Genomic DNA, 16,969 nt, shown 5'->3' with positions numbered 1-16,969 from the left:
TTTCGCATGCTGTCAAACAAATGGAGAGCCTCGACCATGCTGCCACGCTTTACATACATATGCATCAAATGGTTCGTCTTAAAAGGTTCCTCTCTCAGAGCATGATCAAATTCCTTACCGTCCTGAAGCCGAGGCAATCTCTTGTGGAAACCGTCTTGATCTCTTCCCGACCCAAAGCAAGGATTGCAGAGGGGGGGGAGCCTAAGCTGGGAGCCCATTATCATGGCTTGAAGGAGCAAGCAGAGAGGGAGCTAGCTGACACAAAACAAGGTCCAATAGCGCAGTAAAGAGGTAAGAGAAAACAAGAACGAGAAGATGGTGGGAAGACAAAGCAGGCAAGATAACTCTGATGCCAAAATGGGGAGCGTCTGCTAAGCATTTCAAGCTTCAGCAGAGGTCCAAGTGCTCATTGGACTTATGTACTTACTTATAGGTTCTCCTTTTTGGCCTGCCAGTGTTGATTTGATCTTCTCCTTAAGGGAATTGCATCCATTGGTCCACTCGGTTTCTTCCCTTGCTATTTAAACTCCGATGCAATTCTCCCTGCTGCCAGCGTGAGTTGGTTGCATCAATCTCGGATTGGTTTTTGGTTTCATTCCACACCGTTCTCTTGTATACCCCCCGATAGGCTTATTAAAGCTTCTCCGCTCCAAGCCCACATCAACCAAGAGCGCCTATCATCCCCATGCTTCAGGCAAGGACGTATCTAAAAGCCAAAGGCGCAATGGATTTAGTGAGTTTAGTGATCAAGAGTGCCGCCGATGTTCCCGTTGCTCAGTGTGCCTATCTCTGTAGATTTTACCTTAGACCGTTGTAGGTACACATCAAGTGGAGCTGCTTGTTGAAGTTTGAGTCCATTAGCCATTTCTTTATGGCAAATGATATAAATCATTCAGCTTGCCTTTTCTTTCTTTCTTTCTTCCCCACACACATGCGTGACCCGTGGCCTAGGGGCATCCTAAGGAACTTGAATGCGGGTGTCTAAGACAACTTAGGTAGGCAAACACCCCACAACCAACTGTTGAGTTGCCGTTGCTCTACGAGTGTTTGCTCTTTTGAGTAACTACCAGCATACACTTTTTTTCCTTTTTTCCAGGGGGCCAGGGAGGGGGAGGAGGGGGGACCAAGTTTCTACTCTCTCTTTCACAAGAGTAAGGTGGGAGAGAAGGTGAGTGAGTAACCCAACCTCAGCAAGCGAGCACATGTGCTCAAGCAGTGCCCCCATGTTGTTAACCTAAATAAATTTGTTTGTTCATGAGAGCCTTTCATAGTCTTTTGTCAACCATAATAATTAGCTTCTTCATGTGAAAAAGAGTAACTTAATCAAATCATTGAATAAGTCCTTTTGCTACTTTTAAAGTAAAGGTAGGGATGAAGGTTATGTGTTGCATTCCAAAACACTCAAAAATTAAGAGGTGATAAGCCAACTTTTTAGTATCAATATCGTGCAAAGAAATAAAGTGAATCTTTTAGCCATATGTTTTATCAACTCCTAGGTGTCTAGCATGGCATTGATGAGTTATCTTTTACATAAGATCATTCTAATGATGTACCACAAGCTTTACCATTTTTGCTTGGGATACCATCATCTATGGTGTATCTTGCACAACTATGGCCCATTTTGGATGCCAAGTTGTTGAATATCCCAAGCTTAATCACAAGTGCCTTGGGTCAAAGACTTTAAGCATCCTCTCTGACTTTCCATATCCAATGCATGTATTTTTGCCACCTACCTTTGCAACCATGTGTCTCATTGTCTAAGCCATGTGTCTAAGCCATGCCACCAAAACTAGAAATGAAGGGATCTAACATTGCTACCCTTGCAAGATCTCACATCGATGCTATAACCTTACTAATGCATAAGAACTCACACTGGGCCATCAAAATACTCCCTAAAGAGTGGGTCAAATAAAATATTTACAAACATATATGTACACAAGTGCATGCAAATATCACTATCTAATCGATCAAGAGAGGTGCCAAAGTATCAAACAACTATGCAGCAACCCGTCAGGCTATAACCACACTTGAAATAATCTCTTGTCTTTATTTCATATGATAGATTTCTTTGACTTGAGACAATAACATGTCTCCACTTGCCTTGATCCCTTGCTTTCTTAACATAGTAATAGTTATTGATTGTAGGCAATCACTTGTTTTTTATTGAGGCTACAATTTGATATGATTTGTGTTCTCCTTTATTTCACTTGAAACACTCTGCCAGTATATTCACTTATCTTCACTCTATGTGATCTTTGGTCTTCACCTACATTAGTGGAGCTTTTGGACTCGAAATGTGTCTCCTTCTAATTTAATAAAATTACAAATAAGATTTGCTCATACATTAGGGGAGATTTGGGTCTCAAATGAGCCCCAAATTAGTGTTTAGGGATTAGGGAGGGACTTGAGGTGGACCAATGGAGTGCCCCTATGTATGGTCCAATGCCATGTTGAGGTGGCACATAGGCATTCATTAGGAGAGCTCCCTCCTCTTACACAGGGGGGCACCCAGCCCATCTGCCCCCTCCCCCCCCCTAATCACCTAGGCTTCACCCTCCCCAATCCACGTGCCACTTACACCTGCCCCAAATCTTCATCAATGCCATGGTGGGTCCCTATGGCAAGATTATCACTAGGCTACTCTTGCTTTGCCCTAAAGCTATTCTATACCCTATTCCTTTACTTCTCCACTTCACCCCCTCTCCCTCCAGCAGTACACTCTAGATTTGCGCCCCAAACCAACCCCCCCACCCCCCCTTCTCTTTGTCTCCCCTCTCTCCTTTCTTGTGTTTCACCCTCAGCACCCTTCGTCTCAATCATTATGTGTCTCTTTCATGTGTTGGAGCTCGATTCCTATTCCCCCCCCCCCAAGATTTGTTGATTCATTGATGTGCAAGCATGGTGAGGAACACCTCCATCCATCCTCTATTTGTTGATTCATTGTTGTGCAAGCATGGTGAGGAACATTTCCAAATGACCATATAATGTTGTGGCCACTCGTATGTTGCACAAACCAAATCTACATTGGGCGAAAGGGATCTCTTGTACCTACAACTTGAACGACTAGATAGTCATGAGAGAATCTTGTAAGGGGCCACATAAGCTACCTAAGAGCAGTTTTGCATCTGTGGAAGGGCCACATGTTGAAGTTCAAGCTTGGGAAGAGAGGGTGGCTTGCAAGGGTGGAACATGTCTACATGGTAAAAAACATCTGCTAATTTCCATCAATTAATCAAGCAATATCCAAATTCTCCTACAAGCACATAGATGAAAGTACTTTTGATGCTTTTCTTGGGGAAAATTAGGGGAGTAGATAGGGTGAAAAAAATGGTGATGTGTTTCAATGTCATGCAAGCACATAGATGAAAGTTCTCTTGATGCTTTGCTTGGGGGCCATTAGGGGACCTAGCATGGTGAACAAAAGGGTGATGTACTTCAATGCCATGCATGTATGGACAATGTGGTTATTAGGTACCACATTTCACAATAAAACAAATATATTTTACATTTCAGTACAAGATATGGAAGAAAATTGATCCCCTTTGGCTTCCCCCTCACTCGAATCATAATGACAACCCAACGGTATGTTTACCTATTCAACTTGATGGGGGAGATGTCAAGAATGTAACCATCACATCACAGTGGGATCTAAAGGATGTCCAAGAGCACTTGTTATTCATGGAGGATGGTATAGTAGGGTCTTTAAGTTTCACATTGAATGGCCAAAGGGTGCATAACTAGGACAAAAAGTAGATTCCCAATGTTAATTTCATACCTCCTACAACATTGAAGATAGTAAACAATGTGCTTGACTAGTGTGGGCATTAAATTAAGGATAAAGGTTTTTTGTGTTTGCCTAGATTGTTGAAATGTTATAAAAAATTGGTTTTATTTGACTAGGAGGCTTTTATTATGTGTTTCCATCTCTTAAGGTTTTTAAAAAACTATATTTTCATGCTAGCTAGAATTGCCCTTTGCTAAAGCACCCCTATTGGCGGTCAGCACTGGATTTAGTATGAGAAGGACTCATCTCATGAGCCTCATTTGTTGATAGGGAAGATGATATTTTCCCTCTATTTTGCAAGACCCTAAATGTTCTGAGGTACATACTAGGGAGAAAAAGGGAACTTGCGATGATCTTGAGGATTTTGCACATCAACTTAACAAATCTGTGAAGAGGATGTGAAGCAAAGGGTTTCTATAGATTCTTTGACCTTTTTCTACAATGAGAAGCATCGTTTTATACTATTTCATAAATCATCTTGATCATTTTGTTGATGGACTTCTAGACGATTATTGTATAGAAGTTGATATAGATGTACTTGTATGCTTGGGGATCATAGGGAACATAGGGCCCTATTGACGTTCATTTTCCTTCTCCAAGGCTAACAAGAAGAAGAGCCCTCATCCCCACACAATCCCTCTAGCTCTTCCTTGAGATCCTAGTCCCTCAAGATGACTCAGACGTCTACTTGGAAGAGCCACTTGACCAGGAAGTTGAGGAGAGGCAGGCAATTAGAAACTTTTCAATTGATCTAGAATAACGCGAATGAGATCTTGTCGAGCACAAGGCCCTCAACTAGCATAGATTGCCCGTCCATTTGTAAAAATATGTCCTTGAAGTTCGGACTAGAAATAGAAATTTGGACATTGGCCCCAGTCATTATTGATGGAGAGGACCTATTCCTCCATGATATTGAGACTCTTTTTGGTTTGAGGGAGAACGAGGCATTGGGTGTCTTCTCAAGTTTTGACATTGACACTAGAACCAAAGATCCTAGATTTCTAGGATTAGAGGAAGAAGATATGGATCAATTCTTATTATGACTCTAGCAACTTTGAAGGATGCAGAGCCCTCTACCTATGGCTTGCTATCAGATGTACCACGTAGTGAAGAAGCTTATACCTCTCACACAAGACGGTATGTAGTCGAGAGGACTATTATATTGGAGAAGATAAAGGTGCAGAAGGGGTCACTTATGTGGTCATAAGCAACTGAACATCTCTTCTTTAAATTCTAGTTTGTGTTTCAATAATTATTACAATTTAATGTTTGAATTGTGAGATTCCTTTGAGATCGATGAATTTTCCTCTTGGAGAAGACATGTTCACAAAATCTTTGGTCAAGATCACTCAGTGGCATACTACATTGGCTGTACCCATAGGCATCATAATGGTGTTCCATGATATTTTCACCACATGGGATAGTAGAGCTACTAAATTGTAAGGCCACAGGTGATTGGGCCTTCCCATTGCGAGTGATTGGACCTATCATGGGTGATTTGGCATTCCAACATTCCTTAGAATGCTGACAGATTAATTTTGTTCCACCGCCTGGGTGCCCTCCATACATTTATCTCAAACATACATGGAATGACACCACAACAATAGCCATGTATTTTACTACCAAAGATGCCACCCCTGTTGTTGCTAATAGATTTAGATCAAGGAGCACACTTCGGGATTCTAAAACCCCTATTCTAGATATCATAGAACTAACAAAGAAGAAAAATAGGCTATGAAGCCTCCTTGTACTAGCCTTTATTATAATTAATATATGGAATCCTTCTAGATCATTTCTTTTTTCATTGCTAAATGCAAATTTTCAACTATTGTTATTCATTGAGTTATTTCACAATTCGAATTAATGTTTCATATAATTTATTTTTGATGTTTTCCTTAAGTTAAATAAAATCATTATGCAATTAAATAGACCTAACACAACTCGTGACCAGTTCCCAATACTCCATCATCAATTTCTAAAAAATTTAGAAGGAAAGTGACTTCAACATAGAAGACAAAGTTAACAAGGGCAAGAATTTAGGCAAGAAAACACAAATTTTCACTATGGTGCACATTTTGGCTTTTGAACACCCTGCGAAGGACCAATTTTGCATGTAGGAGGCACCTCAATGAACTTTGCCTTCTCTACTAAAAGGCAGATTCCTTTATCTTGGCCATTCAAATGAGATTTTTTTATTTGAAATTGAAAAATAACATAGAAATTTGTAACCAAAGTTTAAATTATGAATGTAGAGACTAACATTGAGAACTTACGCATGCGTACACACACACACACGCATGCACGCATGCATGCATGCATGCACACACACACACACGTACATGCACATGCATGCACGCACACACACACGCGCACGTGCACACACACACAAATACACACACACACACATGCATGCACGCGCACGCGCACGCACACACACACACACACACACACTTACCTACACCTTTGCAAAATTCAAAACAAGTGATTGAATCCAAACAATGTTCACTTTGTTCATTCATAGAATATTTTATATTTATTAAATGACTTTGAGTTTTCTATGGACTCACCAACTCCCTTGTTTGATTCTATAGAGTAACCAAAGTGCAATCGCTTGACTCCCTGTGGATGACTTCCAAGTAGAACATTTGTATTTGTCGAAAAATTAAATACTTATGTGATTCTTGATTCCTTTCCCTTCTCACTCTTAAGGGTCCCCTGACAAACATCTATAAATCTAGTCAAACATTTTGTGTAGTGCAGTGCTACAAGTGATACCACCATCATGCCTTCCATGCCTTGAGTATCTCAAATGCCATAGGCCACCATTTCTCCACAAACCATGGTGCATGCACATAAATAATATGCTATAAACATGAACGTGCATTATGCTAGCAACATAAAGTTTAAATTGACATAAGCTTAATGCACAAAATTGTAGCATAAGGAGGTTTACCATGTAATTTGTAATATGTGACTCTCCCCATGCAATTACCCCATCAATGATGTGAATTATGTCAATGCTAGCCTAAATCTTTCATGTCAATTTGACCTTGTCGAAGCAACTTTATTGGCGCATCCAAGTTTGTCTGCATTTTTCCCTCTCAAAGTAGCTATTAGAGGATGTAAGCTTGACCAGTAGTGCACTCACACAAAGGTTTCTAGCACTCTCAACCTAGGATGCTATGAGATAAGGTATGTGTTTCTTTACCGACATTGTGGTTGGACAAGCATCTCCTTGCCTTTTCTCCACCCCAAGGACACTTTAGTAGGAAGATCATTTGTCTTTCACTTTGCACTGCAGTGTGCAGACACTTCTTTGGCCTCAAATTCCAAACATAAACTAGATGGAGATATAGAAAATTGTGGAGTATGCATAGTTCAACATGCAAAGTACATAAACATACTCCCTCTAATGGGATTAGAAAAATGGGATCCTACTTAGGGTCCTTTTCATGATCAGATGGCTACCCTTTGGTTGAATGGGAGAACATATATATCTTTCTTTCCAAACACCTTTGGCATCAATATAAGTTTGAGAGTGACTCTTGTAAGCCCTCTCGCTCCAAGGCCAAAGCTGCCAACAGCCAAGTAAATGATTGCAAGGCTCCAGCAGCATCGGCTAGCCTCTGCCTCGCCTTGCCTACAACAAAGTGGCTTCAAGCCTCCTAGCTCCATCAACGACGAGCGACTACAGTGCTCATGGGTGACGTCCCCAACGGCTCCATAGCTGACAGTAGTTTCATGAGCCATCTATCTTCAACAAACAAGCTCCTAGCCATCGACCTCTACAACCAAGAAATGACGCCTCTCAAAGAAACGATGTCTCTGTGATAGCACTCCTTCCGACGAGCAACACCCTCTTGATAGCCCTCCAGCGACACGACCTCGACCTCCTAAACAATAGCGCCAATGAGCAAGCATCTCCAGCCTCTGTTCTACGATGCGCGACTGCAATGGTGTCTCCAGCAAAGCCAGTCGTCGACCAGCACCCACAGTGCTTAGTACTCTGTCTAAGCACCCACGACAAAATCGAGCCTCTCCAGGCCTCCTGTGCGCCACTAGACGACTAACACCTACGACCAGCGCAACAGCACACCGTCTCCTTCAATAGTCCCTTAGCCACGACTCCTAGACGGCCTCCCTACAACTTTGCAGTGCCAACGAAAGCAAGCTTCAACCTCCACATCGAGGAATAGCCCAGCCCCCACGACTCTGGGCTCAAGCCGCTCTTCAACGCCTTGCACACCGAGCAACTCTGAAGACAATGGCTACTCCAACGACACTTTCAACGGCTCTCTAAGGCACCATCTACACAGTGCCATTTGCACGAGATCCAACGTAGCTTAGACTGCCAACGAACTGAACGGGACGAAGCAACGAGCTCCAACCGTGCTCTCCAACGAGCTCCAACGGAAATGACGATGGAATCACTAGATTCCGTCAGAATCTTCCAAAGATTCTAGTGCCCAACAGTCAGACACGTGGCAGATAGAATAGAACCAGGGTCTGGTTAAGATGACCTTGGGTTAACTGTTTGATTACAGTTGTGACACGTGGCAGATAGGCTTTGACCTGGGTCAGGTCACTGGACCCTAGGTTTGGTCTTTGGTTAAAATTTTGCCACGTGGCAATCCTTATCTGCCACATCATCAGGCCACATCATCACCGACTGCCACATCATCACCGACTGCCACATCATCACTGACTGCCACATCACCTGACACGTCATCAGTGACACATCATCAGCCACGTCACCTTGTTGACATCATTTGTGCCACCTCAACACTGCCACCTCAGCAGTCCAGTCAGCACTGACCCTCTGCAGGCACAGTCCCTTGCCAGGCACACTGTGCACACACTGCATGTGCACACTCCTGCCACCTCAGCACAGAGCTTCACTGGCACACCTCTTGCTAAGCACAGTGCCACATCATCACTGCATGTGACTCACAGTGACACATCATCATTGAGCACCATTTGCACTCCTTTTGCCCCTCCACCTAGATCAAGTTGTATCTCTTGATCCAGGAAGAATTTGAGGGTGCTCCAAAAAGGAAAGTCGCTCGGTTTTTTGTGCTCTACGCGCTCGTTACATCAGGCGCACATTTCGGTGCAAGTTACACTCACATTTGTGCCTCGCCGACAAAACCACTTCCTTCACGCACATTTGCCTCTACATCGACGCATCTGACCCAGCACTTAAAAAGAACAAAAGAAAAGGAATTATTTGCTGCTCTTTCATCGATCGACAGTTGGTTTAGATCTAGATCAGAGTAGACTAGATCGCCATAGAGGGGACGCTTTGAATTCCCCAAGTTGCCAATCTAAGCCATGCCCGAAATTCTCGACTAGTACCTACTCGGAGTCAGTCCATACGCTCACATCTGATTTCACATCATTACATTACCTGAAACCTTACGTTCATCAGTTCAGTGAGCAGACTTCAGAGTTCAGAGGCATTGCAGATTGATTCAGTGGGCAGATAGCACTTGATTTCACACACACATGCCACCATTGTAAAGCCTATTTGGCTATCTCACGGCATCGTGCACATCATTTTTTAGCCTTGTAAAGCCTCTTGGCTATTCCCCGCATCATTGCCACAAGCCTTGTAACACAGATCAGATCTTATATACTGCAGTTCTATCTTCACCGACGGTACAGAGATTTCACTTGGCATCTTCAGTGTATTTGCAGTTGATTCATACAGAGTTTTCCAGGACACTTTTTGAGTACATTGTTTGCACCATGTCGACTAGCAACCTCAATCTGGAGGCATCTGCTAAGTTAGACAACTCCAATTACGGTACATGGAAATACCGAATGGAGACCGTTCTTGTGCTTCATGACAAATGGGAGTATGTCGATGGATCTATACCTAGACCATTGGCTGATCCAGCCACCAGTAGCTCTACTCCATCTGTTGTCACAGCACCAGCAACGGGATCTACATCGGGATCTACATCTACACAAACAGTTTCCGCACCAGTAGCAGATCCTGCCATTGCCCGAGCTCAAGCAGAATGGGATAAGAAAGACAAGTATGCCTATCACCTGATCAAGCAGAATGTGCAAGATGTCATGCTAGGACAGCTCAACACAGTCAAGACATCAAAAGAAGCATGGGATATGTTCGCAGCTCTCTACGAGTCTAAGAACACATCCAGGATTCTCAGCCTGAGAAACCAGATCAACCAGAGTTTTCGCAATAGTAGTGAAACCGGTCATGCTTATGTACTCCGCATCAAAGACTACAACAATCAACTTGCAGCAGCAGGAGAGACTATGAATCCCACAGAAATGGTTCAAGTAATCCTGAATGGACTAGGAAAAGGATATGAGAATCTAGTCCAGAGTATTGCCATCCAATGGCAAATTCCAACACTGGAAGAACTTCAGTCAGTTCTACTTGGTGAAGAACTCAGGACTCAGGCCATTCAAGCACGTAAAGGTCATTCTAATGATCAAGCATTCACAGCTTCAGACAGAAGCAGAGGCAAAGGCAGAAACAGAGGTAGATCATATCAGAAAAGTGGTCATCATCAACAAAATCAAAGTCAGAATCAGCATCAGCAACATCAAAATCAGCAAAGAGGAAATCATTCCAACCGAGGAAGATTTCAAGGACGAGGGAATGCATCCACCAATGTGTCAAACATTCAATGCAACTACTGTCACAAGTTTGGACACTATGAAAGAGATTGCCGCAAGAAGCAGTATGACCAAGGCGGTCAATCCAGCGAGGGAATTCCCGAGGAAGAGGAAATCATCGTGGTGGACATTCTAGTCACAGTCATTTTGCAAATGAACATGGCAATATGTTTCTTGCAAGTGAGCAATTGCATCAGACTGATACAATGCACCTAGACACACTGATTTCAATCCCAAAGAGGATCTCAGCTATCAAGTCGACCAAGTGGAACAAGATCCTTGGTACATCGACAGCGGTGCATCATCTCATATGAGAAATCATCAGGAATGTTTCATAGAAATGAAGCCATTAGAAGGTCAAAAGAATGTCATAAGACAATACACCGAATCTGGTTCAAGGGACAGGTGTTATCCCTATGAACAATTTCACTGGTACAAAAGGATTAGTCAAAGATGTGCTCTATGTTCCAAGCTCAGCAAGAACCTTTTGTCAGTAGGTCAAATGACGGAACACAACTACAAAGTCATCTTCGACGGTGATGAATGCACTATCAGAGACAAATCCAAAAGAGGTCAGCTAATCGCAAAAGGTGTCAAGGAAGGACGCTTATACAGGATGCTAGCTACAGTACCAGATAAGCATGCCATGTCAGCTCAAATGCAACAGATGCCACTATCTGCAAAATGGCACAAGAGATATGGTCATGTCAACTTCAACTACTTGTTAGATCTCAAGAATCAGAATATGGCAATTGGGATTCCAAAGCTACAGTTTCTTGGAAAAGTTTGTGAAGCATGCTGCTTCGGCAAACAAAAGCGAACCAACTTTGTCAGAAGTACCTCTCGTGCATGAGGTATTCTTGATTTGATTCATACAGATGTATGGGGTTATGCCCAGACCCGCAGCATCAATGGTTCACTTTATTACTTGACCTTCATCGACGACTACAGCAGATATTGTTGGATCTACTTTCTGAAAGAGAAATCTGAAGTGTTTGCCAGATTTCAAGAATTCAAAGCCATGGTAGAAAACCAGACAGGCAGAAAGATCAAGGTCATGAGATCAGACAGAGGAGGTGAATACATGTCTTCAACATTCATGAACTTTTGCAAAAATCACGGCATTCGAAGACAATTCACATGTGCAGATACTCCGAGGATACTCCTCAGCAAAATGCAAGAGCTGAAAGGAAGAATGGGACTTTAGCAAACAGTGCTAGAGCAATGCTTAGTGAAAAGTATCTTCCGAATCAGTATTGGGCAGAAGCAATAGCTACAGCTAACTACTTGCTTAATCGGCTTCCTATCGAACCGATACAAGGTATGACTCCTTATGAAGCATTCACTGGACACAAGCCACGCAATGGGCATCTCCGCATATTTGGTTGCATAGCATATGCCCACATACATGATGATCATCGCAGGAAATTGGATGCGAAGTCACGCAAATGCATCATGCTTGGCTACAGTGAAGAAAGCAAAGCATACAAATTGTATGATCCCATCAACCGCAAAGTCATTATCTCCAGAGATGTAATCTTCGATGAGGAATCAGAATGGAAAACCTCACCTACACAGGAGATAGAAGCATTGACTTCACAGTCATCTACAGAACAGGTTGATGAAGAAGAGCAAGAATTGCCAGCAACACCCCAAGCAGCGCCACAGCAGCTTAGACGGTCTACTAGGGAAAGCAGACCACCAGCCAGATTGACATATGCTCAGAAAGGCAAAGCAATTCAGGTGGAAACCACCAACTATGCTCTTATGACTACCATCATGGCTACAGAAGAGCCAGTGTACTTCGAAGACGCAGTAGACAGGCCAGAATGGCAAACTGCTATGAATGAAGAAATGGATGCTTTGTATAAAAATAACACTTGGGAATTATGCGACCTTCCACCAGGAAAGAAGGCCATAGCCAACAAATGAGTATACAAAGTGAAGTACAATCCAGATGGCAGTATTCAGAGATACAAAGCCAGATTAGTTGCAAAAGGATTTGCACAACAATATGGTCAAGATTATGATGAGACTTATGCTCCAGTAGCAAAGATGGATTCCATACGGTTCTTGATATCACTAGCGACACTCAGCAAATGGAATGTGTATCAGCTCGATGTCAAGAATGCATTTCTCAATGGTTATCTAGACGAGGAAGTCTACATGCAACAACCCGCAGGTTATGTTGAACCAGGAAAGGAGAACAAGGTTTGCCATCTAAAGAAAAGTCTCTATGGCTTAAAACAAGCACCCAGAAGTTGGTACAGCAAAATTGACCAGTATTTTGCTGATCTGGGATACATGAAGTCCAATGCAGATCATACTCTCTACTACAAAGTTCAAGGGGAAGATATTACTATTGCACTTTTGTATGTAGATGATCTGATTGTGACAGGAAGCAAGGATAACTTCATCAGAAAACTAAAACAAGACTTATCTGCAGAGTTCGACATGAAAGATCTTGGACTTATGCACTATTGTCTTGGAATTGAGTTCTGGAGAGATTCAGATAGCACATTCATGAGTCAGCTCAAGTATGTTGACAGTCTCCTAAAGAAGTTTCATATGGCAGATTGTAAGATTGCAGCCACTCCCATGGAACAGAGTTTGAAACTTACTAAAGATTCAGAAAAGCCTACAGTCAATGACAGATACTATAGGCAACTCATTGGATCTCTTATATATCTGACAATTACACGGCCAGATATTTGTTATGCAGTAAGCTCACTAGCACAGTTTATGGCAAATCCAAAACAGTCTCACTGGAATGCAGCCAAAAGAGTCTTGAGATACATCAGAGGTACAAGACAGTTTGGCATAGAATACAGAGGAAGTCATCCACGGTTGCATGGATACTGTGATAGTGACTATGCCGGAGATCATGAGACCAGGAGGTCGACACAGGGATATGCATTTTTCCTTGGTCAAGGTGCTATATCATGGTTGTCAAACAAACAGCCAACTGTTTGAAGCAGAATATAGAGCACTCACTACAGGTGCATGTGAGGCTATATGGCTCAGAAGACTATTGTCAGAAACAGATTACTTTGATGAGTCAAAGCCAACAACAATATACTGTGATAATCAATCGGCTCAAGCATTGGCCAAAAATCCAGTATATCACTCCAGGACAAAGCACATTGATGTCAGAGAGCACTTCATCAGAGAAAGAGTGTTACTTGGTGACATCACACTGCAGCATTGTGATAGCAAAGAGAATGTTGCAGACATCTTTACCAAACCACTCGGTAAAGAGCTATTCGAGAAACACCGACTAGATGCAGAGGAAGGACATTCCCATTAAAGGGGTGTGATGGAATGTAATGCTCAGTCCTTCTTCGATTCCCCAGAATCATCATCTTGAGGGAAGGCCTACTTCATGATGTTGATCTTGAGGGAAGGTGTTGAGAGTTCACGCTCAACATCATGTGATCATGTGTGCATAGCACCATCACGTGATCATATGTGCATAGCACTAACCTTATAGAGTGCTATAAAGGAAAGGGTTAGATTCCCTAACCCTAACCCTAAAAGGGTTTGTATATATTCTATTTTTTCAACTAATTCTAGTGTACAGTTAGTCATTTGTGGTGTGCTCTCTAGCTGTGCCCTCTCTCCTCATCTCCACTCTTCTCCTCTCCCCTCTTCATATTTTGTCATAGAAGCACACCGATGCATGCTTTTCAATGCTCACGCATGATGCATGATGGGAAATAGCTGGGAAATTTCCATTCCAAGCCATGAAAATGACATCAAATGGCCATGATAATTTGCAAAGGATTTGAACTCACCTATTTTAAGGGTTTTATAAAGCTTCATACCCATTTAATACCATTCTCATGGCTAGAATCACACCAATGCATGTTTTTCAATGCTCATGCATGATGCATGGTGAAAAACTACGAAAAATCTATTCCAAGCCATGCAAATGATATCCAATGGTCATGAAACTTTGAGTAGGCCTTTAAATTACCTACTTTAAGTCTTGTGAAAAGTATCATGCCCATAAAATACTATTTTCATTGGCTAGAAGCATATCGATGCATGTTTTTCAACGCTCATGCATGATGCATGGTGAAAAACTAGGAAGTATCCATTCCAAGCAATGCAAATGACATCAAACGGCCATGATACTTTGTACAAGCCTTCCAATCTCCTATTTTAAGGCTTCTAAAAAGTATCATGCCCATATAATACCATTTGCATGGCTAGATACACACTGATGCATGTTTCTCAATGCTCATGCATGAGAAATATTCATGCCAAGACAAGCAAATAACATCCAATGGCCATGATACTTTGCTGAAGCTGACAAATGCATATTTTTTAATGGTCATGCATAATGGTGAAAAACTAGGAAATATCTAATCCAAGCCATGCAAACGACATCCGATAGCCATGATACTTTGAATAGCACTTAAAATACTCCATTTTAGAAAGTAATGCCTTTTGAATACCATTTTCATGGCTAGAAGCACACCGATGCATGTATTTCAATGCTCATGCATGATGCATGGTGAACAACTAGGAAATATCAATTCCAAGCCATGTAATTGACATTAGATGGGCATGATACTTTGCCTAGGCCTTCAACTTGCCTTGTTTAAGGCTTGGGAAAAGTATCATTCCAAGAAAATACCCTTTTGATGGTGGTTAGAAGCACACCAATGCATGTTTTTCAATGCTCATGCATGATGCATGGTGAAAAACTAGAAAGTATCCATTCAAGCCATGAAAATGACATGAGATGGTCATAATACTTTGCACAGGCTGTGAAATTTACTTTTTTAAGGCTTTTACAAAGTTCCATGTTCATAAAATACCATTTGCATGGCTAGAAGCACATCAATGCATGTTTTTCGACACTCATGCATGATGCATGGTGAAAAACTAGGAAACATTTATTCCAAGCCATGCAAATGACATCAGATGGCTATGATACTTTGCACATCACCTAGTTTAAGGCTTGATCAAAGTATTTTGTCCATCAAATACCATTTTCATGGCTAGAAGCACACTGATGCATGTTTTTCAATGGTGATGCATGATGCATGGTCAAAAACTAGGAAATATCCATTCCATGCCATGAAAATGACACCAAATGTCCATGATACTTTGCACAAGCCTTGAACTCACCCATTTTAATTCTTGCACAATGTATCATTCTTATTAAATGTAATCTTCATGGCTAGAAGTGGATATATGCATGTTTTTTAATGCTGCCCATGCATGATGCATGTTGCTAAACTAGGAAATATCCAATCCAAGCCATGCAAATGACATCAAATGGCCATGATTCTTTGCATAGGACTTGAAATCACTTGGTTTGAGGATTGTGAAAAGTATCATGCACATATGATACCATATGCATGGCTAGAAGTACAATGATGTATGTTTTAAAAGGTGCAAGGTGTGGTAAAAAAGGAGAATGGTAAAAAAAAGTCAGCACGCACACTAAAACAGAGCCTCCCAGGCTCAGATTTTGTTATCCAATACAAGTCATCATATATTAAATCTAGTCAGAAACTAGAAGTGAGAGAAGTACTAAAATTTTTAGGAAATGCAAAAACAAAGGAAAACTCTACTTTTGTTGGTATAGGTGCCGGCATATACTGATACCTATATCAACTCAGATGAACTTTCAAAAAGCAAACCCAAATGCTTCTTTTTTTCCCACACATCTCTTGTTTGAGATGTTCCCAAAATTTTGCCACTTCCTCATGAACTTTACACCATCTCCCTACCCTCCCTTGCCATCCCTACACCATCCACAGCACTGTTGGCCCACTTCCCTCCATTGAAGAAGAAGATTTCTATTTTGGGAACTAAAGGAGTGGATGATATTTTGAGTGGTTTGTCTTCAAATTTATTCTTCCAAGTAAGCTTCCCAACCCTTTCATCCACATTAGAAGAATCTTTGGAATCTACATTGTGTGTTTACACGTTTCTTGTCTTTGTGGTTGCACAAAAGGCAAATATGAGATTTTTCTACGGCCCAAGGGAGATGCTGCCATAATTTTCCAATTACTTGTTTGCTTGATATGATTGCATCTTGTTGCTTGCTTGCTTCCTTGAGTTCAATGCTTTCTTGGTATCTTGCTGTCTTGTTTATGTGCTTTCATTTCTCTCATTTGTTTTGATTACTTTGTTGCTTGACATTGTTGCTTTTTACTCATTGCTTGATTTGTAGCATAATTTTTAGCACTCATGCACAATGCATGGTAAGAAATTTGAAAATGCACATGATCAACCATGAAAATGATGCCTGATCCCCATCAAACTTTGAAAGCACAAGGGTTTTTATCTCATTGAAGCTATATGTAAAGTATCATGCCTATCAGACACACACAGATATTCTAGAAGCACTCATGCATACTTTTAACACTCATTCATGATGCATGTTTAAGAATTGTGGAAATAAGTTTGCCCATCCATGCAAATGATATCCTATCAACTCAAAAATTTACAAGGATAAGGGTATTATTGGTATTTGTATAAGTATCATATCCATAAAACCCACGCACATATGCT

General features: G+C 41.6%; 1 protein-coding gene across 1 annotated transcript in view; it reads right to left on the bottom strand.

Moving 5' to 3' along the window:
• LOC147904062 (putative pentatricopeptide repeat-containing protein At3g11460, mitochondrial) overlaps window positions 1-16,969 on the bottom strand; it is a 32,499-nt gene that overhangs the window by 1,964 nt on the left and 13,566 nt on the right. The window contains exons 3-5 of the mRNA XM_087372380.1: window positions 8,123-8,243; window positions 7,641-7,857; window positions 119-206 (exon numbers count right to left, since the gene is read on the bottom strand). Coding sequence (XP_087228506.1) covers window positions 119-206; window positions 7,641-7,857; window positions 8,123-8,243 — 426 coding nt within the window. The remainder of the gene's footprint in view (window positions 1-118; window positions 207-7,640; window positions 7,858-8,122; window positions 8,244-16,969) is intronic.

Source organism: Dipteris shenzhenensis, chromosome 3 (genome assembly GCF_047967505.1).
Source record: "Dipteris shenzhenensis isolate YYH24624 ecotype China chromosome 3, Dip_SZ_1.0, whole genome shotgun sequence".
Taxonomy (NCBI): domain Eukaryota; kingdom Viridiplantae; phylum Streptophyta; class Polypodiopsida; order Gleicheniales; family Dipteridaceae; genus Dipteris; species Dipteris shenzhenensis.
The sequence above is the reverse complement of the archived record's forward strand: the minus strand, read 5'-3'. Positions and strand labels throughout refer to the sequence as shown.